The following is a 27,734-nucleotide window of genomic DNA, read 5'->3' on the forward strand; positions in this document are numbered from 1 at the left end:
TACAGTGTCCTCACACAATGAAAGCAGAATTGCGTTAAGTAAAAGGATGGTCTCTTAAGATATCTCCTCTGTCCTTTACCATAAAATTGCTAATTGCTTTTTTGAGTTTGATTGAACAGTTTGACTCTCGATTAACAGATGCGGATTTCTTCTCCAACAAGCCGTGTGTTTGTTTACTTTAGGATATTATTTCTGTATGCATAAGCGTGCCAATTAAGAGAAGTATGCGTGTAAATAATCAGGTTTGCGTTTCGTATGGCTACAGTTTCTCGTGTTGTTGAATCGCAGGATACAGGTGTCTTCAGTTAACACAGTTTCTTGTGCAGTGTAACCTCTTGTGCGAATGCGCTGTTGATTTCTGTTGTGAACCAGACAGCCTGATAGAAAATCAAAGTCTGGAATCAATGTCACAAGTTCATTAATGGTTGCCCTTTTCGCAGCTGTACACTTGCTATTGTTCTTTCCAGTCCCAGATAAGCACTTACGTCTCAGGTTAATTAAACATGTCTTCTGGTTGCGTGTTACTGCACATGTGTGTGTGTGTGCTCGCACAACTGTATACATGCAGATGAGATTGAGAAAAGATGTAGGGGAATTTATTTGTGGTACAGCATTGTGCTTGAGTGTGTGTTTTGTGTGTACGTGCATATGTCTCCTCTCTGTCGTCTTTTTTTTTTTTTTTTGACCTTGCCCTGGTGTCTTCCCATTATGCCTCTACTGGTGTTTAGATGGACCATTGATTCAGCAACGGGGTACAAATTAAGATTTAAATGTTACGTCATCCTGCCTATTGAGTTTTACATTTAGGGCATTTGCAATATGCAAGACTTATTGATCTGTTGAAGTGTGGCTCTTTGTAGAAATCACCTCAGGCTACATCCACTTTTCTTTTGAATTTCTCTCTTTTTGGCTGGGCCTAGAGGGGCAGGTTTTGATGCTGTAGCATTAAAGCATCAATAGAGTTTAATAACTCTATTGATGCTTCATTGTCATTGGCTAGACCCTTCTTAAATGTTTTGTAGTTGCACAACTGGAGTTTGTCGGTAGCCTTCAAGCGTCAAGGATTTCTTTGAATTGTCTTTGTTGTGGATATGACAAAGCATATTTTTTGTCTTGCAGGAAAACGGCTCCTCAGAGGAACATGTGCTGTACGTGTGGGACCACTTTGTGTCCAAAGCCGCAGCCAAGAATGTCTTCATCATGGCCCATAGCTATGGAGGACTGTCTTTCGTTGAGCTGGTGAGTGTTTTAGTTTTCCGCTTGTCTTTTCTACCTCCTACCAACAAAAGCATGCACTGAAATGGACAATACACTCCTGTTAACACAAACACTATTGTACGTGTTTGACCCTTACACTACTTATTCTCGAACACACACACACAATAATACAGTGCTGTGAAAATGTATTTCCTGCTCTTCCTGATTTCTTTTTTGAAGATTTTTCACATGTAAATGATAAACAATAACTAGAGTAAAATTGAGGGACCAAAAATTATCCAAACATATCTAACTCTATGTAAAAAAGTACCTTTATTTTTTATTTCACTAGCCATACCCAGGTCTGATTACTTACTGCCCTTTTGAATAAAAAAAATCACTTAAATAGAACCTGTCTGACAAAATAAAATTGGCTAGAAGATCTGAAAAAGCAACACATCCCGAGAAACAAAGTCAAACAGAATCCTTGACATCTGTTAGTCTGAGAGGGTTACAAGGCCATTTCTGAGGCTTTGGGACTCCACTGAACCATGATGAGAGCCATTGTTCACAAATAGAGACAACGGTGGCGAACCCAAGAGCGTAATGATGACTTATCCAGGAGTTCCCAAAAGAACCCAGAACATCTAAATAACTGCAGGCCTCACTTGCCTCAGTTAATTTCAGAGTTCATGATTCGACAATAAGGAAGAGACTGGGCAAAAAATGGCATCCATGAGAGAGTTCTAAAGTAAAAACCACCGCTGATCAAAAAGAACATAAAGGCTCATCTCACGTTTGCCAAAAAAAGCACCTTAATGATCCTCAAGACTTTTGGGAAAATATTCTCTGGACTCACGAGACAAATGCTGAACCTTCTGAAAGGTTTGAGTCACCATTACGTTCCGTTGTAACATTCAGACATGGTAGTCTGATGGTCGGGGGCTGCTTTGCTCCTTCAAGACCTGGACAACTTGCAGTAATATATTTAACCACGAATTCTGCTCTCTACCGGAAATTGCCGAAGGAGAATGTCAGTTTGTGCCCTGAAGAAAAGAAAAAAGAAGGTTTTGGAAGGTTATTTAAAGTCCACACAGAAATACAATTGAAATGCTTTGGCATGAACGGACAGGGGAAAACCTTCCAATGTGGCTGAATTAAACAACTTTGCAAAGAAGATGGGGGGAAATTTCAAATGCTGTATATTATTGCAGATGCTTGATTGCAGTTCGTGGCACAACCAGTTTAGGGGGCATTTGCTTTTTCATATAGGGCCAGTTAGGTTTGCATAACTTTTTTCGGTTAATAAATAAAATCATAATTTAAAAACTGCATTTTGTATTTGACATCTTTGTCTACTATTAAAGTTTCTTTAATGATCTGATATGTTTTATTGTTACAACTATGCAAAAAGTAAGCTATAAAAAAGGAGGTAAATACTTGTTCACAGCACTGTAAAGACAAATACACAGTGATATTAGCATTGGCCTCCGCAGGAATACAGACACCAGGCTGGCGATGTGTGAAGCTTGGTCAAAAGATTAAGAATAAAAGTGTGTAGTCTCTTTGAGAAAGAAACTACTACAACTATTTAATTCGTTTTACCTTTTTAGACAATCTGCTTCATCACTATCTTTGGGTACTTCTCTGCACATCAAGAACAGGAGGGAAAGAAGGGAAAGTTGTCTTGATAAGGAAAGAATAGCAGTCCAACAAAAGTGTTGCTGAGATCTGCTGTGCAGCATGTAGATCTCTCCACCTTAAGAGTGACCTTAAGAGTGACAGTAGATAGATCAAAAGATGGTGGGAGGGAAGAGAATTTGACTTTGAATGATTCAAAGGAGAGGTTGAAAATAAACGTTTGGCTAGCTTCTTACCTTTATAACCCAGCCCTTCAGCTAAATGGGCCTACAATGTGTCTTTTGAGGTTTAGACTAAGGCCTCTGAGGTTAATGTTTTATTTTCTAGTCTTAAATTTACAATGGATTGTGCATCGCATAATAATGATCCAACTCTTTTGTAAGTGTTTTAGTGAGAGTTACCAACTGCAATAATGAAGGTTATGTGCAGATAATAAATGCAATATTAGTGGGTTATCCTTCCCAAGCCATAATAGCATTTAAGAGCCAAGCTTAGGTACTATTTGTTGTTTGGTTTTCATCCCAGAGAAATCAAAAAGTGCCTTTACTAATATTTGAGTAATACACTGTTTTCATCATAAGAGCATGCTATTATTAGTACCTGTATCATTACTTGAGTACTTCTTAAGTACTAATCATTTAAGTTGTTGGAAAGTTGTCTACTAGGGTATAATCTTCCTGAGGTGGGCTACAGGATGACTATTTCTGACTATTCCTGTACTCAAAGCAGTCTTTCTAGCGTATAGAAAGACTCAGAGTTGCAGTACATGTGTAAATATGGCTTTATTCTTAGAAACAGTGATTAGTTGCATTAACTGTCAAAATATGATTATGGTTAGTTTGGACTGCAATTTAAGAAGCTTGCTAACTAACACATTGCGCTAATTGTGTTTGCAGGCCTTTCTATGATCTGAGAGCAGGGTTTCCCATATGGAAAAGATATATATAAATCTTATAAAGTTTGTATCTGTCTTGTGTGAAACTTGTATGAAAAGCATACAAGAGTGAAAACAGATATAAGATCCCTTGAAAAATTATATAATGAAACTTGTATGTTTTGGATACTTACTAAAACAATGTATGAAAGTAATGCGAAAGTGGCCACTTTCATGAGTAAATCATGTAAGCCTTATATGATTTACTCATGAAAGTGGCCACTTTCATGAGTAATCACATATAAGTTTTTACTATTTCTTTTCCGTATGGGTTATTTTGCTGCAGGTTTCTTGATCTGGGGAATCGCTGTTAGACTCAGTACAACCAATATTATTATATCTCTCCTTTTTACTCAGGAAGGAGAGGAGGAAAGAAGCTAAGAGGATAGGGCCTTTCATGGGGGGATGAAAGGTGACCACTTCTCCCACTGGTGTTTTCAGGGATGTTTTATTTTCTTTGTTTTCCTTTCACCTACTCTTTTTTTGTTTTGTATTTTGTAATTTTAATTTGGCTGCTAAATATTCATGCACTGTTTTGTCTGTGACAGCTTCACAATCTCTTGGGCTTTTTCACTGTGTGACGAACACTAGCTTTTCTCTCGATTTGAATCTTTCTGTCTTTCTGTGTTTCTTTCACTCAGACTCTCTTTGCGAGGCTGTGTGCTTTTGTGATGTACAAAACATGCATATATATTATGTGCATATACAGTATGAATAATTAGCATATACCAGATGCAGTATGGGGGAAAACAACATTAAAACAGACACTTTAAAGATTCTTGTGTTCCCTTTTTGTGTCAGGGTATTCAGATATGTTCTTATCAAGTTTCTGCTGAGGCCATAGTAGTTTATGCCTTTAAATGTCAAATGCTCTTGACCTCATCTCGACACTAATACAAACACGTCAAATCAAGTCCAGATTTTATTTGGACTTCCACCATGTTTGACATTGGCCATTTTCACACATGCAGTGCAGACTTTAACTTTCTAGACATTACGTGATGGAGGTGCATGTGACCACAAATGCCTGATCCAGCTGTTTCAGACATTTGTCTTTAACAGGCCAGCTACACAAAAACCCGTGTGATGTTCGATTGCAGCCATTTGTAGTGAAGTGAGAATCACGTAGGTAATGCTTTAGTAAGTTCACAGTAGGTAGGCATTGCGTGTCTTCTATAGTGTACTAAACCATATTACCAGTAATAAAAACATAACCGTTGTTTTCAGTGTTCCAGCATGGTTCATGACATTTTCCAGATTTCATGTTTGAAAACAGCTATGAAAACTCTTATCCTTACCTCAATCTGTTGTGCGATCACCTTGGTTTCACATGTCCAAAAGGTTTTATTCCAATATTAGACAGTATTTTCTAGTGAGATTGGACTTTTCTTATATTGTCCATATTTACATTCACAGAGGCATCTTTTGATCAGAGATCAAAACAGAATTCTGCTGTCATCCAGTTGAGTTAAATCTTGTGGATTTCTGTTATGGGTGTGTTAGCTCAAAAACATGTTTATATTTTAGACTCTTTAAAATAGCCACGCTTTGCTCTGCTTTGCACACTCTTGGCATTCTCTTGATGAGCTTCATGGCGTAGTCCTTGAAGGAGTTCCCAGAGATGCCGAAGCACTTGTTGGAACTTTGCCTTTACTTTGTGGTCCATCTCATCCCAAACCATCTCGATAGGGTTTAAGTCAATTGACTGTGGGGGCTATGTTATCTGGCGCAGCACTCCATCACTCTTCTTCTTGGTTAGATAGCCGGGAGGTTTGTTTGGGGTCGTTGTCCTGTTGAAAAATAAATGATGTGGACTATCATTTATAAAGGCAAACCGGATGGGATGGCATGCTGTGGTAGCCATGCTGTTTCAGTGTGCCTTCAATTTTGAATAAATCCCCAACAGTGTCACCAGCAAAGCACCCCCACACCATCACACATCCTCCTTGCTTCACGGTGGGAACCATGCATGTAGAGACCATCCGTTCACTTTTTCTGCATTGCACAAAGACACAGTGAGTTGAAGATCTCAAATTTAGACTCATGAGCCCAAAGCACAGATTTCCACTGCTCTAATGTCCATTCCTTGTGCTTCTTGGCTAAAAAAAATCTCTTTTGCTTGTTGCTTTTCCTTAATAGTGGTTTCTTAGCAGCTATTTGACCATAAAGACCTGATTCACACAGTCTCCTCTGAACAGTTGATGTACAGACGTGTCTGCTACTTACACTCTGTGTGGCATTTAACTGGGCTCTAATCTGAGGTGCTGTTAACTTGCGATTTCTGAGGCTGGTGTCTTAGAGGAATTTATCCTCAGCAGCAGAGGTGATTCTTGGTCTTTCCTGGGGCGGCTTTCCAGACTGACTGACCTTCAGTTCTTAAAGTAATGATGGACTGTCATTTCTCTTTACTTAGCTGATTGGTTCTTGCCATAATATGAATTCTAACAGTTGTCAAATCGGGCTGTCAGCTGTGTACCATCCTGACTTCACAACACAACTGATTGCCGCAACCCCATTAAGAAGGCAAGAAACTCCACAAATGAACCCTGACAAGACACACCTGTGAAGTGAAAACCATTTCAGGAGACTGCATCATGAAGCTCACTGAGATATAATACATAATTCCATATATCTTGCTTCATATATTTGATTTCTTCAGTCTGTATCTACAATATAGATAGTAGTAAAAATAAAGACAAACCATTAAATGAGAAACTTTTGACTGGTAATGTATATATATATTCAATGCAGTGCCCCATTGGGCCTGGAGCCTATGCCAGCTGTCATGGGTGAAAGGCGGGGTACACTCTGGGCAGGTTACCAGTCTATCACAGGGCTAACACAGAGAAACAGACAACCGTTCACGCTTGCATTCACACCTTTGGCCAATTTAGAATTGCTAATTAATCTAATCCATGCATGTCTTTGGACTGTGGGAGGAAGCTGGAGTACCCGGAGAGAACCCACGCAAGTACAAGGAGAGCATGCAAACTCCACATAGAATGGGACCAGCTGGTCGGTGGATTCAAACCCAGGACTTTTCTGCTGTCAGGCAACATTTCTAACCACTATATACACACAAACACACACGCAGAGCCCATATACAGTACAGAGCACTGTTGTGATTTTTTTTCTAGACTTTTCTCTGCTTCAAGGAATGTACTACAGAAATAACATAAAAATATACACATGGGATTTAAATCAGCCACTATGTATTTCTTACTTGTTATTGCAATCTCTTACCCACAAGCATGCACACACATACATATACATGCTTGCACACAGTCTGCTTAATTGAAGTGAAAGTAGTCCAGTGGGATGTGATGGGAGGTGTGCGTGTGTGTGTGTGTGTGTGTGTGTCTGTGTGTGTGTGTGTGAGCTGGCAAGTGGAGACTGGGGCCTTGTGGGAAGAACCATTTGACACATGAGAAGACCAAGAGAAAACAAGTTGTCTGTGGGTTAATTACTATTCCCCTTTGCAGTTAATAAATACATTTCTGATCAAGCACTTCAAAAAGGCCTGCCATTAATTTCTCCCGCTCGCTCCCTGTGTAGCCAAGAATGTTAGCCCCTGTTTAGAGCACGCAAGTGTTTCACTGCAATTCAATTCTTTTAAAACCTTTCACAGTGTGTGCTGACCAATTATAGATATATCAAACAGTAAGTAACTGCCTCTGATTGAGAGACAGAGAAGCTTGTGCTACAGGGAGGAACATAGTTGCTCTTTCTGCACTTTGCCCTACCGTTTTCACTCTGTGTCCTTAAGCGATCACAGAATCCATCCATCCATCTCTGTTCACTGCTCCTCAGTTTCTCTTTCAGAGTCCCTAGGCTCTGACACTTGCTGTGATGCTTGGCCAGCCTGTTCCACCCTGCTCCACCCTGCCCCTTCTTGTTGTCTGTCAGCTGTATAGTTTTAAAGAAATATGGATCGTGTTCCCTCAGCTGCTGTCCTAAATTCCTTGTCCTTAGTCCAGCTCTTCTACAGTAACTACATAATAGAAGTTTTTAGCCCAGCTGTGGAGTACTATTTCTTTCTCTCCGTCTCCATGTCATGCACACACATACAAACACACACGACCCTGCTTGTTTGGGTTCCACATTTCCATTATGATTAGGACATTATCTCACACCAAACCAGAAAAAAAGGAATGGACAGAGGAGATAGAGCCATACAGGATGTGAAGGACCTGCATCCATCTCTCCCTCCGCTCGGCTTGTTTTTTTCATTATTTTTCGTTGCCAGGAGTTAGGGGGGTGGATGTGTAAGTGTAAGTGGTGGTGGTTCTGTTGAGGAAGGGTTGTCTAACCCACACTAACCTTCCCGCTCACAGAGTGAAAAAGGAGCACTCTTATTGGATAGGACAGGGCATAATTATATAAGGTCTTATGTAAGAATGCATCTGTCTCCTAGTACACAAATGTGTGGGTGCCAACCAGACAACCAGCCAGCCACCACAACAGCCCCTCAAAAACATGGTTACAGATTTTAAGTGCCCTCTTTGAATACAGCACATACATACATTACATGCTTGCAGAATATCTTCGAGTACACTTTCTGTTTACGGCCACCTGTTTCCATCTGCAGTAAATATACATAATATACAAATATATTTAAGTTCTCTCTCTGGGTGGTAATTGTTTGTGCAGTTTTATATAAGTTGTGGCTGGGTGTCAGATGTGGGAAGGGTTGCTTGAGGGTTTTTTTATCCCCTCCTTATGGACCTAATTTTTATACCACAGTAAGCATTGTTTGCTGCACATCGTGGTATAGAGATTTGAATTTATAAGTTGGAAGTATGATTAAGAGCACTTGCATTCTCAGGCTTTAGGTTTCTTGCTTCTTTTTTGAAATCTTTGAACTTGTACGCAATCATCTTTACAATACTATATTTGACATGTCAGGTCCTGCCCTGCCTGTGGCGATCAGCAGGGCTGGACCCAGACAGGTGTCTGGAATGTGGTAACAGGTGTTTTGCAAACAATCCTGTTTCCTGTTGTTACCCATTTTAAAACTCTGGAATAGATAATAATGATACTTTTACATGAGTGTATTCTAATGATACATTATAATATCAGCATGCAGTTTGAATGAAAAATTGGCTCATGTACATTTAGAATGTCTTAATATTCAGTGCCCCTAAAGCATTTTTGTGAAAAAGATGATCCATGTTTTTTCAGCCAGATTTTTGTGTGTTCCTAAAAGCTTTTTGTGATGTCACAAATTCTTGGCGTTCTCAGTTTTTTGACTTTTAAAACTGTTCAGTGGGTTGAGGTGACCATGCTAGAAAATCCATCACAGTTGCCAAGTTTGGATTCTTTGTGGTCCTCGAACAGTTTTTGTAATGTTTGGAGGTATGCTTAGGTTCATTGTGTTGCTGCAGAATTAATCTTACTCAACTAAGATGCTAAAGAGAGGAAATTGTTTTTTGAGAATGAAGTGTTATTTTTCCTTGGCCAGGATGGAGTCATTTCAGTAAAAATATCCAGTGCCAACCTTCCTAGGCTTTAGTATTCCCCCATTGTGTTTTATTGCCAGTTCTGTTACTTCCATAAATCTAAAATTGTGTTCATCAGTAAATGTGATTTTTTTTTCCAGTTAGCCACTTCAAAATTCTTATCTTAGCCCATCCAAAGTATTTGGTCTTGCTTTACTTTTCCAAGCAGCGGTTCGGAAACCACTTTTTGTCCTTCTGAAACACTACTAGATTCAATTTTGAAGAATACTTTTATGATTTGAAACTTGTGTGAAAATTCAATATTTTTTTCACCTGCTGCAAAACAAAACAATATATTGGTATGATTGATGGTATGGTCACTTTTGCTCTGCCTTGGAAACAACTGATGTAATTTCCACAAAGTGTTTAAGTGTCCTTCACTGCCTTTCTCATAAACAGTCACACGAGCCACTATCTGACGCTGAGGAAGCCCCTCTATTCTTTTTGTGATGCATTTAATTAGTTCTCATGCCATGTTTCTCACTACTCCAGTGCTACTTTGTTGGCATTGTTCTGCTGGAAACTTGAGACTCAGCCACATTTATAGTGTGTGAAAAATGACTGCATGAATTGGTCAAATCCACCTGACTGTTATCTGAATGTGTGATTAAATGGTACAACAACAAGAGGATTAAAGGGTTAGTTACTTAAAATGAATTTCTGATCTAAAGCTAGTTTTGAATTTATCTTCATTTCTTATCAGTATAGTATCTTAATGTTTATTTTTTAGCCAAGAAGCAATAATCTGGGTATTCTCACTGCCACTTTAAAAAATTTTTATATACATATATATATATTATTTACATGACATCATAGTTTAAGGTGCTCAGGGTTATATATGTTAGCTCATGAACTGTAATTGTTTATTGTTCGGCTACTTAGCAAAATAACTGCATGGAGCTCAGTTTAAGTTTCTTGGCATTTCACGCTTTCTTAACTCTTGACAAAGCTCAGCTGATTCTCAGATGTATTGGTGATGGCCATGTTAGCTAACATAGCACAAATATGAAATTATTGGATGTCTTCTCTTTGGTCAGTACTTGGGTGTTTTTCTCGCTGCAGCCATGCATGCGTGCACAGAGGTAAAATTGATACCGATCTTATTGCATTATATAAATCCCAGTCAGCCAGCAAACAAGTCGATTTCTCCAAAACTGTTGGAGCCTTCCTTTAAACTGTGTCAAGCTACACTCCACATTTAGATTTATCTGAAAGACTCTTTAAGGCCGGCGCAACCTTCACCTGTGCTCATGAACACACAAGCAAAAATCACTTAAATTTGTTGACAAAATCTCTGCTCTGAAATCGTCCATTCGAAAATCCCCTCATCTAATGCTGTATGCACGTCTCGCCTGCCTTCGAAACTCTAAGTGCTTGCCTGTCTCTTGCTTCTGGAGGGGATGAAGAGAAGGTTTGTTTTTATCTCAAGGTTCTCCATAGCTGGCGGGCTTGCAAGCGGTGCAGTTGTAGAGCAGTTTCCTGCATGTATGTCTGTCTGCTTGTGCTTATATGTGTGCGCGCGTGATTCTGTGTCTTCTGCACGGGCTCTGTGTTTGTCTGGTTGCATGTGTGTTTATGTGCTTGCACGTATGTATATGCACACTTCTGTGCGTCTCAGCCTTTGCCTGGAGAAGCCTGTATCGTCCTGAGCAGAACAGCTTGGTTAAGAGAGCAGCTATCAGCGCCACGTTAGGAGAGGAGAGGACAAGAGAGGAGGAGAGGGTGAGAGGCAATGATAAATGGCTGGGGCACACTAGCAGAAATTAGTGGAGCCGTATGCAAAGCTGTGGCGTTTTGTTTGATGTGAAACAAAAGGACCACCACGACAAAAGTGCCTGCCAGCCTGCACGGCAGGACAGCAGCCCTCAGGACATACACCATCTCCACTGACAAAGTGTGCATGTGTAATTGGATGTGTGTGTGTGTTTTGGTGCGCACTTGGGTGTGCACGTACGTGTTAATGCATGGCGCTGTTTTCTTGTCCTGTCTATATTATGTATATTATCTCTCTGTGTGTTTTTGTGGTCTGGTCGTAATGACAGACAATGCCTGGCCCTTTGTGTGCCATGAAAAGATATGGTTTCTTCCTCTGTACAACTACAGCATATTTGCTCTATTAAGCGGCTGAAATACAGCCGTCTAATTTCTTTGTGAATGAATAGGATCTTAGAGAGCGCCTCTCCTCTTAACATAAGGATGTAAATTGAACTGTTTAAATGTCACGGCTAGCAAGCTGATTTGATTTGAATTGATTTGCTTGTTTCTGGAAAAAAAAAGACCCCCCTTGCCAAAACCTTAGCTGTGCTGGTTGCCACAGATAGACCAAGGTCTTTCTTTCCACCTCAACAACACATTGTAGGGCCCCTGAATTCTTCTATCTGCTGTGATTATGTACAAATGGCCTTCATTTGCCATCCATTTCAAAGCTGTAGTGCTGCATTGTGACTAGAGGCAGATGACGCAGACCAAATTACAGCGGGTTTGCTGCCTGAAAAGGATACTCACACAATAGGCTTTGTGAAGTATTCCCTTCAATACGTCGCCATTATTCTCACCTTTGTTGGTATTTCTCTCTATGTTTCAGGAGCATCTTTGGGTTCTAGATTGCATTTGTGGTGTTAGTGAAGAGTGGGGGGTTGAAAATACTTACCTCTTATGTCTCTTGTGCTATTCCTTCAATAATATCAAGGGTAATTGATTTTGTGATAGATTCGTTTTTTGTTTGCTTCCTAGGTTTGCTTTTAATTTCCTTCATTATTAATTATGTTGTTTTATTGTTTTGAAGTTGCAGGTTAATCGAGATCTCAGGAGCATAAATGTAAAAATAGGGATATTTTTTGCCTCTAGATTAAACTGCCTTTCTCACTTTAGTCAGATTGTTTACACAGTAAGCAGACGAGAAGTAGTCTAAATGACTTCAGTTACCAAGAATCTTCCTAGAAAACAGTTGCTCCCAGTTGCCTATTGACTTTTTTACCTTCTTCTTTCCTGTTTTCTGCTAGCATCTGATATACTTTTTAGTTTGTCTTTCAAACTGTCGTATTGGTAGCTACCACTAACTGGCCAGCTAACTAGTTAGTAGTTGATATCTTATGAGCAGTGTTGGGTAAGTTACTTTAAATTAGTAACTTAGTTACATTACTAGTTACTTCTATCAAAAGTAACTCAGTTACTTCAAGTTACTCGTTACTTTCAGAGTAACTAGTTACTAGGGAAAGTAACTTTGGTTTTACTCAGAATTCTCTTGTTAATGTGTTGCTTCCGTAACTGGATACCCAGCAAGATTGCCAGTCTTCTAGCTTGCTTACTTGCCACAAGTGCACTGTGCCACCTACCAATAGAAAGGAAAAAATAATGTGCACATTTCCACGAGAGAAATCCCACGCCTGATTCTATCCTAGCCTGCTTTTTACATCCAACACAAAAACTGCAGTCGTGGTGCTTTCGATTGTACTCAGAACTCGGAAATTCTGCCTTCTGAATAGGAAGATGTAGGTAACACCAGACTGCAGATGAGCTGCATACAGAGCTGGACTGGGGCAAAAAAATCGTCCCGGGCATTTTGACTAGAGACCGGCCCACCATTATAGGAAAAATCATAAAGCCTTTGAATGAAAACAAACACTGTTGTGACAGTGATGTACACTGTTCTGATGGTATATATGTATCAATCTATCAATTGTTTGTTGCAAGACTCAGATAATTATTTTTTTAAAAGTGAGACATTTTAAATGAGAATAAGAAAGTATTCCCTTGTGCCCCCTTTCCTTTTTAATGCCCTACATGGACCCCTGGCAACACTTTGCTAGACCTGCCCCTGCACAGTTACCAGCTGTCAGCTACCTAAAAAAGGATAATGGTGTTATTTGTCTCTCAGAAACAGTTCATAACTTCCCTTCAACTCATTCATGTCACCTAAAAGGTAAACCTGTTTCTCCATCACAGCTCTGATGATTCAGTAAGGACATCTCCTGGTTTCATCTTCATGTTTCCCTCTCATCACATAACCAAACCGATATCATGACCAGCAGGTTTACAGCTGTGGCTCCAGCCAACATCAGCTGATACTAGAAATTAATATTAAATAAATTCTAACAACAGCTGATCAAACGTGCTGCTGTTGTTTACCGCGACATCCGCTGGTTTCCTCTTTCTGCCGCAAAGTGGGCGATAAATAAACAAGAGAGAAAAGCCGATCAGCTGATCATTGATCAGTTTCATGATTGAAGTAGAAACAGGAGAGGGAGGGTGAGAGGATGAGAGAAGAAGCTGTGCAGCGTAAACACAGAATAACTCCAGCTTTGTGTCTTTTTCATTGTAGCTGAAGTCCGGGACAAACTGTTCCTTTTCACCTCAATACGAAACACGTAATATTTTCTCTGAATACGAGACGATTCCGTTTTTTACGGCACGGTTGTCAACTCTAATAATTAACCTTATGAACAAAATAAAGTTCAACATCAGTAACATAGCACCCACCCAGCTGTATAGAAACTCCGTCATGCTAGCTAGCACGCAGTACGAAAAAGTCAGCATAACGAAAATAAACTCCACCTAACCCTGGTTCATATCTGACCCAGATGGACTGCAGGTTATAACTTCTTACCTGAAGTTCAGTTCACCTGACACTCTTGGACCAGCAGCCGCTTCGGGTCTCTCCTCTTGCCTCCTTTTTCCTTCATCCACCTGCTGGCTTCCACCACTTGCTAATGTTATTGAATCTGTGGAAGGTCCGCGATAGCCACCACACGAAGTAACGAATAACGAGCCTATCTAAATCCCAGTAACGAGTAACGCGTTCCCGGTTTTGGGATAATAACTAGTTACCGTGCTCGTTACCACAATAATAATGTAGTTACTGTAACGCGTTACTTAATAACACGTTAGTCCCAACACTGCTTATGAGTAAAAAAAAAGGCTTTTAAGTGCCATTGAATTTAACATTGATTAAAAAAGTATGTAAAACCTTTTTGAATCCCAAAGTTTCCTTCTGTTTTGCTACCGCCTTTCACATTTGCATTATTGCAGTCAGTTGTCTTTTTCCACATTTTTAGTAATTATCCGATGCCAGTCAGAGAGATTAATATAGAGTGTTTTTACAACACAGCAAAGGTAGACAGGCAAGAGAAGCTCTGAAAAAAGTGATGTGTTTAATGTTTTAACAGCTGTTTCCCTGAACTTTGTTTCAGCTGAAGGGCTACTGCAGGTGTGGCTAGGTAGATGCTTATCTGAGACGTAGCCAGCTACCAAGGCCAATTCAAGGTACCAGTTGTTATTCCAGACTTTTTACAATCTGGGGAATTTATATATCTTGTTTTGATCAAAATTTTCCTATAGTGCATTTAACAGCCCAGAGGCAGACAGAAGCTGTTGCTTTCACCTGAAGCTGTGATGCCGGATCAGTCAATACACTTTAGGACTTCATTTCCTCAGTTCCCTCTTTCTCTCTGTATGTATGAAGGCGTGTGCGCTTTTCTCAACAGTTCGGTAAGCTGCTGTCATTTTATTATAGACATCTGCTTATAAGCAACAAAGTTGTCAGTTTCCTGAGTGCAACAGTTATCTTGTACATAATAAAGATGCTCCTTCTAATTTGTCTATATTAGACTTTGATTGGCACCAATTTTAGACTCCAGCAGATGGAGGCATTACTAAATGTTGGTTATGAATCGTTTGTCTGGTCTAGTCCTTGGTCTGACCATCCATGGTTTTCAATGGTCGAGCAAGCTTTCACTAGCTCGTCCCGGTTACCCACTCCTCTCCTTTATTATTATTTTTTCAAAACACAAAGATGTTGCCATGGTGATGTAATTGAAAATCATTACATCTCAAACAAGTATTGTTGAGGTGACTATTCACAAGTCTCACCTTTTTGTCTTCCTGTTTTTTTTCCCCTTCCTAGTAAAAAGGAAGTGCAAAATCCATCTGTCCTTAGTGCATCATTGTGCAAAGGCTCTTTTTTAATCCCTCTTGCGCTGCCCATCCACCCCATAGCCAAACCTATTCAACACAGGGTCTTATTCACCACTTTATGATATAAAACACAGAGCTAGTTAAAGTTCATTTGAGTTCAGTTAAATCTTGAGGGATTCATCATTACATATTTACTGGCTGAGGCTGATCTTGCTGTAAGGTTCTACCCTCGTCCCATTGATCTAGTGCGCATGTTCACTCCCGAGGTTACAGGACGTGCTTCCATTTGCATAAGGCCCTGGGCAAGGTTCTTTCCACCATTGATTGGCCTGTCCATGAGCGCCCCGTGCCTTCTCACATTGATCACTTTGTTTTTTCCCGGAGACAGTGCTACTCAGAGTTCAGCTGCAGCTCTAGCATATCAGACCTGCCGGAGGAAGAGAGAGAGGGACCGACGGAGGGAGAAAGGAGAGAAAAAAGAAAGAGAGGGGCAAGATGGAGTCATAACTGATAGATGGAAAACCAATAATAATGCACCGTTATCTTAATACTTTGCATACTTTTTTCTATGAGTTTTAGAACTATCAAAGTATGAAACACTTTCCATTGCCACCTACGTTATCCCTCTTTCAGCCCGTGTTTCCTCGAGTAAGCTGCTTAAGAAAGTAGGATTCAGTAAAATCGCACACAATAAAATATATAAAACATTCAGCACACTCAAACATATATTGCCTTTTCTTCTACCTGAAGTACTGCTGAAATTGAGCAGACCTCCTCCCTTCCTGTTCATCCTCGCCCTGGTCTGCTTGTATCAGTGTGCTACAGAGCAAACTCTCCTCTAAGCTGTCTGTTACTTGTTTTCTCTCTCCCTCTCAGTAAAACTGTCTTCCTTGTAGGCTGCTTGGACAGTCTTCCCTCACTTTACCTTTCACTTCCTCAGAGAGGATGCTGTCTAGGCTTGCTCACGGTTTCTCTGCTGTCAACCATCCATAGTCTTACTGTAGTTGTGAATTCTTATAAAGGCTGAAGATGTACAGCTATATTTCTTGAAGTATTTACTGAAGTAGACTTATTTCACTCAGACAGGTCTAATCATGCAGTCATGACTTTGGGTGTCGCATAAAGCCATACATGCATTTTGACTTGTGCATATGTGCCATTGTGTCTTTATCCAGCATGGCGTCAGTAGCGGCGCAAGGATCAGATTCCCATGATGCACCTCTTCTCTTTGTTCTGCTTTGTGAAAGCAGTGCGCAGCTTTGTCTGCCTTTCCCGTTCCACTCAGCTCGTTGCCTCAGCGGCAAGGTCTCAATCTCTTCCCTCTCTTTTTCTTCAGACCTCTATCTTTCTTTTATTCGCTCTTTAATACGCATTGGGCACTGTTATCCATTTTCCCCCACTCCTCTCTCATTTATTGCCTTTTTCCTTTACATGGCAACCAAATTCGCCGTAATTCTTACTTTCCCTTTGCCCCTGTTTTTTTTTTTTTTTTAAATGTCAAACCACTCCCTCCTGCCGCTGCTTTTTGTGGATAAAATACTTCTAAGCTTCTTTGGTGACCCTCCTAGTATCTACTTTCTTTTACCACTTAAACTCGCCTCTTTTCATTTTCTTGTTTTTATTTGGTTTCATGGTGTATATGGTATTTTACTTTGTTCTTTGCTCTTCCCCTTTGCTTCTGATTCAGTCACTTTCTTTTCCCTTCCCTCTCTTAACCTCAACTTCACACCAGATTTTGCCGCTCTATTCTTTCCCAGCGATTCTTATCCTTCACTCGAGAATGACCTCACTCCTCTCTCCTTCACACTATTTTTTATGTCTTTTAGATTTGTCTTTTTCAACCATCTCGCCCTAAAACCACTCATTTTTCCCAGTGATTCATCATTCTCGCACTTCATGCTTACAGTCTTAAAGAAGAAGAGAAAAAAAATCCCTCGAGTGCTGTTTATTTTGTGTGAAATCATTTTAAATTAAATAGCGATCTCAACCTTATAACTCAGTACCATCAAGTATGTCAAATAATAAGTGATCGTAAAATGCAAGTTTAAAAACTTTCCCCAAATATTTACCAAGTGGATTATTTTTTTTCTCCTTTTTTACTCTGACTTGTCTTTTATCATCTCACATTCGCTGTTCCCACTGTGGTATTTTCATGCATTCACCTGCTGTGTCTGGGTGTGTCATCTGGTTACGACCTAGGTCACCTTCACCGAAGAGGGAATACAAGTGCTTGACACGAGGTTTGAATGTGTTGAAGATGACATGTTGACAGCTCAAATGAATCACTTGTCACGTGTCATTTTTTTTCTTTCCCACTTGTTAATCCTTTGGTAAGAATACAATATAGGAGAGGAATCTCGAGCCCATACCGGGGTTGCAAATTGTCACGCAAGCATCGCTCGATTTCGACACTTGGAATCCAGTTTGCTTTTACGTTTTTGTTGTTTTGCTTTTTATTTTTCCACTCTGCCCTCAAGACTGTGAATGGTCTCATTCTGTGGCAAATGTAGCAGGGAGAATACGTCTTAGGGATTGAAAGGAGAGAAAGTGTTGTGTTTGAAAAGCTGTGAGGCACAGCTAGGCGGATCCTGGTGCAAATGTCAGTGAACTCAGTGACTCTACGGTTGAAGTTTAAACCCTCTCTCATTTGCTCCTCTTTTCTGTCTTTCTTTTTATTCTCTTTTCCCTTTTTGCTTTTTGTCTTTCAAACTCTGCATCTTCATCCACTTCATCCTCTATCTCTCTCCCTCTTTCTCTCTCTGTCTGTCTACGACTGCTTTTAAAGTTCAGTGACTGCTGTGTTGGTTTTCTGTGGTATCGGTCTAAACCTTAAGTACCAGGGTCACAGGAATTTTTTAGTGCCTGTCATTTTTTTGTGTCAGTGCATAACTTGCAGTGCGTAACTTGTGGGGTTTGTTTTCTACTTATAAGTGCAGCGTTTAAGCCGAAGGCACATACTGATGAGACTGATGGTAAATGGAAAACAGGCAGTGCCACAGTGTTTCAGTCGGTTCATTTTTTTCTGCTTTTTAAACTTGGTTTATCCTATATGGGCTATTCAGCTGATATATTCCCAATTCTATAGCCTTCAATACTCACGGAAAGCCTTGTTTGAATCCTTTATGGCAGTTTTTTCCATGGATGTGTTTTAGTTATGTACCTGCAGTAAAACATATTTAATTTTTTAAGCCTGGAAAGCCGACAGTGAAAAGAGATGAACTGTTTTATGTGCCATTTTAAGGCTTTATGTGCTGTGAAATACGATGGGGTTATGAAAGACCAAAGGAAGGTAGAGTGAGGAAGGGAGAAGGAGAGTGAGGCAGAGACTCCTGGTGTGGAGCACCCTTTGATGTCTTAGCCGGCTCGGAGTTGAATATGGAGCTCACTGAAGGGTAGGCCTTGTTTCATGGTGGGAATATGAGGCTGATCCTGCGGTCCGATTTAAAAAGAAAAAGAAAAAAATCGTACACACATTCACAGATTTTTTTTTAGAAAATACCATATTTGGGTATAAATGTTTTCATTGTTAAACCAGAGTTTTCATTTTACTCCATAAGGCCTGTTTGTTGTCCCAGTGAACTAGTTTTTGATTCCTCCCTTCATGATGTCAGTAGTTCATGGTTCATATTCAGATCAGTTAGCAGGCAAGGGTCTTTGAAAGCATGTGTGTCTCTGTCTCATATATATTCTGCGTTCCTATTAGATGGCTTCACACTTGACTATTCCTCTGGACTCCGCTGACACTGGCTTTCATGCATGGCCTGCCTCTACCTCTTTCTTTCTCCACCACTTACGTTCTTACTTTTGTGGCCTTGAGCATTAAAAATAGCTCGGTGGTGTCAGATAACTTTTAACCTCATCACCACCAACCAACTAACATGTTCAGTAGATCCCCATCCCCCATCATCGTTTGTTAACATCCATCTCTTCTTCTGCCTTGTTTTCTCCATCCTCGTATTCCTTTCACCAGTCTGGCTCCTTCCACCCGCCGCCCTGACTGTGCCTTCCACACGTGAAGCCATTTTTCTCATGAATTAAGCCTCTTCACCTCTTGCCTCCCTTCGCCTCTATCTCTCCGCGCTCCCTCGCTGTCCTTTCATTTCTGTTTTCGTGGTGTTGCTTAGGGTGATGGTTAGTTGGTTTGGTCTGAGTTCTCTTTGATGAAAACACTAGGGGGCACTGCCTGTCCTTTGTTACCCCTCTCTTTTCCTTAGAAGGTTTCGATGCTTGTGTATTTTTGTATGCATGCTTCGTCTTTGTCTGCCTGACCATGCATGTGCTCTTGTTTGTGTTTGCATTTTGTTAAAAATCAGTCCCTTGTCTGTAATGGATGACACAGATCTGCACTGAGATAGACAGGAAGGCAGACAGGCGGCAGGTCTCTGGTGGTCACCGGGGCAGGTCTCTGGTGGTCACCGGGGCCACTGCTCAGCACCCATCCGCGTCCCCCTGTCCTCACACTCACCCCCTGTTTCTGTTTGGTGAACCCAGGGGTGTGGGTTAATGAAAAGGGCTTGGACCACTGAGAAGAACGACAGTCATCTCTCAGCCACCTCTGCTCACCTCCAGCCCTCAGAGACTCTCACTCCATGACAGGCCCCCCCTCTTCATGTCTCTCTCCCTGTTTCGGCCTCTATCCCCTGGGTCATACCATATCATCTGGCTGCCCATTGGCCGCCAACAAAACACAGCATTTGAAAATGATAAAAAAAATAAATAAGAAGGACGGTGGAACATTTTCAGACTGGAGAATGTCTGTAAAAACAAGTGCACGAGAACAACTGTCCTGTTTATTCAAATGCCTAGCAATCGGACTAGGATTTGGATGCCACTGTTGAGAGGAGACGGAGAGGACGCAGACCTTTGTTTCTGTTTTGTTTTTACTCTGCTAGTCGGCAGCTTCTAGTTTCGCTCCACTTCGTGTGGATACCCCAGCAGTACTCTAGTTTTTTTCTTTGTATCCTTTGTATATTGCAGAAGCTATAGTTTGCAATTAGTGACCATGTTCTTTTGCCTCATTTATCGTTAAGTCCGCTGATGAATGTGATTGTTTTTGAAGAAAACCGAATTATTGATTTGCGTTGTTGTCTATGGTGAGGAGACAGCTGATGAGGGGTGTTTGATAGTGCTAATTGGCAGCTCCCATCCATGCAGTGTGTGGTTGGTGGTGGGTTGGGGCTGGGCGAAGTGAGGCGCTGTTATTGTTTAGAGGTGTCAAACCCAACACAGAACAAAGAGGACGGGAGAAATGTGCTGCGCTCGCCCATCAGTGTGCTGAATGCAGCTTATGCACACACGTGCACGCGCGCGTATAAATATATATTTTATATATGTATGAATGCACATGTGTCTGTCCACCCAGGCACATATCTCACACAATAGCACATTACCTGACGTCATATATAGGGTTCACTCGTGCTGACATGCACACACATACACACAGACGGTGCACACACGGAGAAAAAAATATTTTAAAATGACAAGATAATCACTACATTCAAACTTACCTTCAGCTCTGCATAAATGCCTTTCTCTGAGATAAACTAATAAATATATTTTCTTTTCAAATGTGCTCTACCGAAGGCCCTAATTACCATACGCTGACAAAGACCTGACAGAAGTGTAATAGTTAAAAGGTAATTTCACTACAAGTAGGAGTTTGGGTAGGGAAAAGGGTCAGTGACACCCCCTCCCCCACTACCACCACCACCACCACCGAACCTACCCATCCACCAGCCTGCCTCCACCTCTCTCTTTAACGATTTACGCACGCGTTTCGAGGACTTTTTGCATGATTGACTGACAAGGTCTTTTTCCGAAATAGCATCTTCAGTAATAAGAAATAATTGACTCCCCCTAATCAAAAAAGGGTTCATGGAATCCACAAACCCAACTGTAATCTTCTGTGGCATTTCCAGCAGAATTGACAGTCCTCATAGCTTCAGGCTCTATACCACTTTGATTTAATTGCTTTTTTTTATAAGATTAATAATATGCTTTATACGGAGTTATGTGTGTGTGCTCTGTGTGTGTGTGTGCGTGTGTGTGCCCATTTTCCTCTTCTACAGCTTTGTTTTTAATCAACAATATCACTTGAAAAGAACTTCAACCGGTGTGCCTTTTTTTTCTTGCGAGGTTTACGTTTAATTTGTTAAATACTGTAGTAATTTTTTATGTACTCAAAAGAGGAAGGAATGTTGTTGTTGTTGATCACATTATTATTATTATTATTATTATTATTATTATTATTATTATAGTCCTCTGATTTGATATTAAATCTGGTCCAACAGAGTATTTTGTGATATAATCTAAAATGAACTTTTTTTTCTTTATCCGGTCTATAAAATTGGCTAATTGAATTACTTTGTGTTTTCTTAAACTCTGCTTCAGTATTATTTTTTTTAGATTTTGGTCTCATGTCTTGATTACTTTGGGCATAAATATAATAATAATTTAAGTGAGCATGCCTTGCGAACTGCAAAGTTTTTTACATGATGGGGAAAATTAACTTGGAGCTACCCCCAGCCTGTCCAATTTGTAATATGGCCTCAACCCCTTCCCCTCTCTTTCTTTTCTGACTCATCTTTCCTCTCGTTAAAAAGCTGTTTTAAATCATGGCTAGTGGCAATGAGAAGTTAATTTCAGATTGTTATATATTACCATTAATTTCATTTGGCCTTCTGTAAATTTCCCTCCCTCACTCTCTTCTGCCTTTGAGTACAGCAAGTTCACAGAGCCTTTTCCTCTTTTCTTTTCTTTTTTTCTTCTTTTTCTGGCCCCTCTCTTTTGTCCTTGCCCTGCGGCACAGGAGACGAGCAAATATGAAGGAGCAGAAGATGATAACTGATGGGAGGAACACTTTCGTTGTCATTTTACCTCCCCTCCCCTTTCCTTTTTTTCCGGAACTTTTTCCCATGTGTTTTTCAAGTGGCCCGGGTAGTTTAAGCACACACTTCTACTAAGTAGGGTAGTATGCTTGTCCATATTAGGGTTTTTTTGCTGTCTACTTTTACTTCTCTTTCTTTTTTCCTTATTTAAAGTGAAGGTGTATGACTCTCCACCGAGATATTTGGTATATTTGGCCATGAGCAGACACAACCCTTTCAAAGAACGTACAGTAGCTGGACTTTTTGTCTTGATCTGTAAAACTATAAAACTGAATTTGTATGAAAACTAAAAAACTTGTAAAAAGAAAGCTTGAGCTGGGAAAAAAGAAGAAACAGGCTCTGTTCCCAAAAACAACAAGAATGGGGGAAAAAGGATTAAAATTTAGCTGTACTTCACCGTTCTCATAACAAATTTAGAAAAATTGGCTGGAAATTCCCACAATGAAAATTCCAACTCATAGCTTGTTGAAATTTTCTCACTACACCCCAATTTAGAAATGTTGGCTTCGATGCCAACTCTGGGCTCCGTTAGTACAAGAAATCAGTGTTTATCAGCCCCTAAGGCTGTGTGTGTCTTAGAAATGGACAGCAGTACCCAATGGATATTTAACACATTAGCTTTGGCAGAGCAGAGAGTGGTGTGAAAACACACTGATTTCCTAAGTGGCAATCATATCAGCCTCACCATCACAGAGGCAGCAGAGAGCAAACATCTGTGTGTGTGTGTGTGTGTGTGTGTGTGTGTGTGTGTGTGTGTGTGTGTGTGTGTGTGTGTGTGTGTGTGTGTGTGTGTGTGTGTGTGTGTGTGTGTGTGTGTGGGTGGGTTCAGGAAGCCCTTGCTTTTCCTCAGTGTCAGTTTCACCCTGAGTTATAACCCAGAGGTCTCACCCTCCTCCTCCATCCACCCTTGTTAGGCCCTCTCGTTCACTCCCTACCTCTATCAATCCCATTCTCCCTTGCCCTCTCCATCCTCGTCTCCAACTGAGAGTCACCCATCCAAATCTATGTTAAAACAGGGTCATCCCCCGGTGTACACTTAAAGACTGTCCCTTTAACCTGCTCCGAAATACTTAGGGCTATTATTATAGCTTATAAATCATTAAGAAAGTTTAATTATACAAAAATTTCATGGTAGAAATGTGCAAGCTGACACATGGGAAGGGGAATTTAATGGGCCAGCAAGTCCCAGCACCGTGAGGGAAAATATTGAGGTTAGGTTTCTATTTTACAGCATTGCCGGAGGGTTGGGAAACAGAGAGAAAGACAAGAAAGAAGCACTTTTAGAGTAAAAAAAAGGAGAGAAAAGACAACGAGGAGGCCTGTGTGCGCTTCGCAAAGTAACTTTCCCATTCCAAACTTTAGATTGAAGCTGTTAATATGGCCACTGATTTGGGAACAATAAAGTCACTATCCACGATACCTTGTGTCACTTATCATGAGAAAAATACAATTAAATTAAAAATTTATTTTTAACATGCCACAGTTTCACTTTGTAAATAAAAATTTGTCTAGATAGATTTACAATTTGAAGAATTTCTTTTAGTGTCACTAAGAAATTAAAAAAAATAAAAATTCCAAATTGTAATGTTACAAATATTTGTCCACTTCTTAACTGTCCGTGTGATTTCAGAGAACATTATGGGTGTACTATAAATGTATTATAAATACTACCACTGTCCAGATGTTAATAAGAAATTGTTAAATTTTGTTGTAGTAACTACACCTTGTTGCTGTCCATTTAAGCTGCTGCTTAATTTACCATGTGTTCACGATTTGTAAATAAGCTGTTAGTGAAACCCTGTTGGAATTCAAACATTTAAGTGCTTATGCAATTACATGTCGCTATCAGGAAGAGCGAGATTGATGTAGAAAATCTGTGACTATGTGAAGAGAGCTTCGCTAAGCTCCAAACAGCCTGGCCTCACCAGCCAGATGTGCAAATGCAAATTAGTCAGGAACCTCTCAGTTCACTTTGGATTTCCACAGGATGTTATCAGCCAGCGCAGGGCAAAGTGCCTCTGGACACAGTTGAAATAGATCATATCAAACCTGTCCCATATTACCAAAAAACCCCCAAAACAAACGGTGATAAGTCCAGGGGGCCAATGTGCCTAGAATCTCTGGCTTCCGGGCAAACAGAAAGTAGTTTAATGAATATACACATACAGTATTACATATAAAAACTCTCATTCAATCCTGTTAATTTGTATTAAACTAATAAACCTGTAATAAACCTGTAATAAACTAAATTAATCGGGTTTAGGGCTGTCTCTTTTCTCTGTCACACTATACTATTATTTACGATAAACTTTTTTCCGACACCATTCATCCCTTTCTTCTTGCCCTTTCTCTCTCCTCCTTCCTGTCTTCCGATCTTTCTCTTGTTTTCCATGTGGGCACAAGCGGGGCGCAACGCCCGCAGCCAGCAGGTTTCCTGGCATGCAGCTCCTCATCCTCTGCCTTTTGTTTCCACCAGTGAACAACCATTCTCCACCTCTGCTGTGTCAGTAAATATTTATTGGCCTTCCTTTTCCTCATCACCCCCACTGTTGTCGGTGCGTGTCTGTGCGCCTGTGAGTGCGTGTGGTTTGCATGTTTATACACACACAGAATCCTTCCCAGCGCATACACTGACATGCGCTACCTCCCTCTACCCAGTGTCCGGTGCCGTCACTCACACATCTCAGCAATGCCGCCCCGTCACCCCGTCCCTCCACCCACCATCCTCTGTTTCTCTCCATCGCTCCATCATGCTTTTGGCGGACAGTCGTGAGAGGAAACAGCGGAGGAAGTTATTGCAGTTTTCTCCTGCTCTGTCACTCTGCCTGCCACAACAGAAGTTTATGCACCTGAGAGAACCAGAGGGGGGGAAACCCTGCAAGTAAATGCATGTGACCTCAGCGAGCAAAACCTCTGCACACTCCCACCACACTAAAGGTTGCACATACACAAACATACTCCCTCTCGTTCCCTAGGGCCCAGTGGCCTCATGCTAGAGAGGCCTTCCTTCCTGCAGTTAAGACAAAGGAAACCGGGGACCGACAGGGGACCTGAGGCCGCTGCTTCAAAGCCACAGGAAGCGCCAGTGTTGTCTCTTCCTGTGGAGGGTGTTGGAGCGTGGAGGGTCAGCTGCCTGTGTTTTCACAGCCAGGGACGAACAAGGATGAGTGTGTTGTGTGTGTGTGTCACATCATTGGTAAGATATCTGAACACGCTGCACTCCAACTCCTGTCCGCCCTCTATGACCTCAGATCACTTCCTAGCTACACATTAGTATGTAGAAATAAAAGAGACAACACATGTACAGACACACATACACCATCATCATCATCATTCCTGTGGTCAGTCAAGTTCTGGTTAAAAGCCGAATCCAGATAAGCATAATCAACCTAACTGCTATTTATCTACATTGTCCTCATTAATTTTAGATGGAAATGATAGGAAATGGAGTCTCTGTGAAAGCAGCAGTCAGTTTGTTTTCCCTTGCCTAGTGCTTGCTACTGTCTTTGCAGAGTCCGCACATGCCTTCAATGTGTACATGTTTGCGTGTGTTTGTGTTTGTGCCCCTCTTCCAATGTTGTTGTATATGGATTTATGGGGGTGTATGTGTTAGTGTGTCTGAGCCATGTGTTTTCAAACCTTCCGGTGTGCACCCACATGCGTGTTTGTTTGTTTTTTCTGTGTTCGCCCTGGCTTCTCTGATGCTCTCCTCTTACTCTCTGGCAGGCACAGGACAGTTAATCAATCAAATATTTAAGCAGTGCTTCAGTGCTCAGTGGGTAGTCCTAGATTATCTGTGGCTGTTGGCAGTGCATGGCGCAGCCACATTATAAGCCTTGTCTCTGACTGGCATCATTGCGGGGTGCTTCCCTCTCTCTCTCTTGCTCTCACTCGCTTTCTCTCTTTCTCTCGCCCTTAGCCTCTACTCAGTCTTTGCTCACTCTCACTGACACTCTACATTTTGTCCTTTTTCATTCTCACCTATTTTCTGTCATTCTCTCTCTGTCCCTTGTTTTCCTTTCTCTTGTTTGCTGCACTCTATTCACACTCTCTCTCTCTCTCTCTCTGTGTATAATTGTGGCTTTTCACATTGACTGTCTGACAGTGAGCAAGGCCCCTTAAAGAGCTCTCATCTTTCTGTCTTTGCCTGCTTCTCTCTTTTCTCTCACTCTGCATTCTTTCTAGGGATGAGTCTGCCTGTCTCCCCACAGGGAACTCCATTGTGGATTACCATTCAGTTTTCGCCCAATTATCTAGTGGCTTTTGCTGCCTTTGACACATAATTATCAAAGGCCTAAATAATTGTCTTTATTATTGCCGGTGTTTAGATGTAGCGTCAGTGGAGCAGTCATGAGCAAGGGAGCGTCACGGGGAGAGGAGAGAAAATGAAGTATTTATCTCGACCAGAGATTAGCTTAGCATGCTGTTAAATGATGTCTCGTCGCTTATTTCAACTCCTAGTCCAGATAAATAAACATGATTAATATGCCCCCCCACCCCCCTCCCCTCCTTCATACACACACCCATCGCATATCATATTCTGTGTCAGTGGTGAAAATAAGATTATGCACAACAAAAAGTCTAGCAATTAGCTGGCTTTGTAGTAGGAAGCAGCTTAAAGCGCTAAACACTGTACTTTACTGAGGGCCGTGTGAGAGGTCAGGTACAAGACACATGGGTTATAGACAAGTCTGCGTGTGTGTATCTGCATCTGTTTGAGCGACTCCAAATGCGTGGGGGTTGGCTGTTTCATAGAGCTTGTGAAAAGCTGGATTTAGCAGAGTTGTGCCAACCGAGGGGGTCAGAATATGTGATATTTGTGGGTCTCTTTAGCAACCAGGCCCTCTGCAGAGAAATCAAAAAGAAATGGTTTACGAGGAGGGGGAAAAAAGGGAGAAGTAAAAAGAGGGAGAAGGATTTCAAAGTTCATCCAGAGGTTGAATGTATGTGGGTTGAGGGTGAGCTCAAGTCTGCATCGTCAGTTGTGACTCAGATTTGTTATCGTGGTTCAAAAGAATGTAAATGTGATGCTAGTTGGGGTCAAATCGAATCCATATCACAGTGAGGGAGTGTGTTCAAAAACTGCACGGCCATGAAAATGGGTAAAGAAATTGTGTTTACACTGTTTTTTTGTGGCGCTTTAAATCATGCTATTAACAAATCCCTGATAATTGCGCTGAATTAGACTTACAGTGCTGTTATGATGTAGGATATAGATAAACCACATTAGGCAGGTGATAAACAATTCATCAAATTCTTCTTGGGTGCGTGGCGGCTGCCCTTTAAGTTCCGGCTTCCAGATCAAACCCCAGAGCATTGGTCCCATTTAAACATAATCTTCTACTTATGTTTTAGTAACCCAGAGAAAGCCCATTTGCTTCAGGGATGCTGTTCTGATGTTGACTCTTTGGTCCGATCTCTCTGTGAAGTGGGACGAGGGAAAAGAGAATTTTCCTCCTGGGGATTAATAAAGTATTTATAAATACTCTTTGTTGTGCACATCTGCCTGTATGTGTCTCCTTTGTCTAGCTTTATCTCCATAGTCCTTTCTGGGGGTTTTTCTCCCACTTTTGATATCCACTGAGCTTCTTATAGTCTTCCGCCTTTATACTCCTCTTACATTTTTTTACACACCAGCCCCACATGTCCAACATCCACCCACAC

At 41.0% G+C, this 27,734-nt stretch overlaps 1 protein-coding gene across 1 annotated transcript in view; it reads left to right on the forward strand.

The window, feature by feature from the left end:
• arb2a (ARB2 cotranscriptional regulator A) overlaps positions 1-27,734 on the forward strand; it is a 161,989-nt gene that overhangs the window by 69,183 nt on the left and 65,072 nt on the right. Inside the window, exon 8 of the mRNA XM_080892947.1 lies at positions 1,120-1,239. Within this exon, the coding sequence (XP_080749073.1) occupies positions 1,120-1,239 (120 nt within the window). The remainder of the gene's footprint in view (positions 1-1,119; positions 1,240-27,734) is intronic.

The sequence above is a fragment of the Rhamphochromis sp. 'chilingali' genome, assembly GCF_963969265.1.
Source record: "Rhamphochromis sp. 'chilingali' genome assembly, chromosome: 10".
In the NCBI taxonomy this organism is placed as follows: Eukaryota; Metazoa; Chordata; class Actinopteri; order Cichliformes; family Cichlidae; genus Rhamphochromis; species Rhamphochromis sp. 'chilingali'.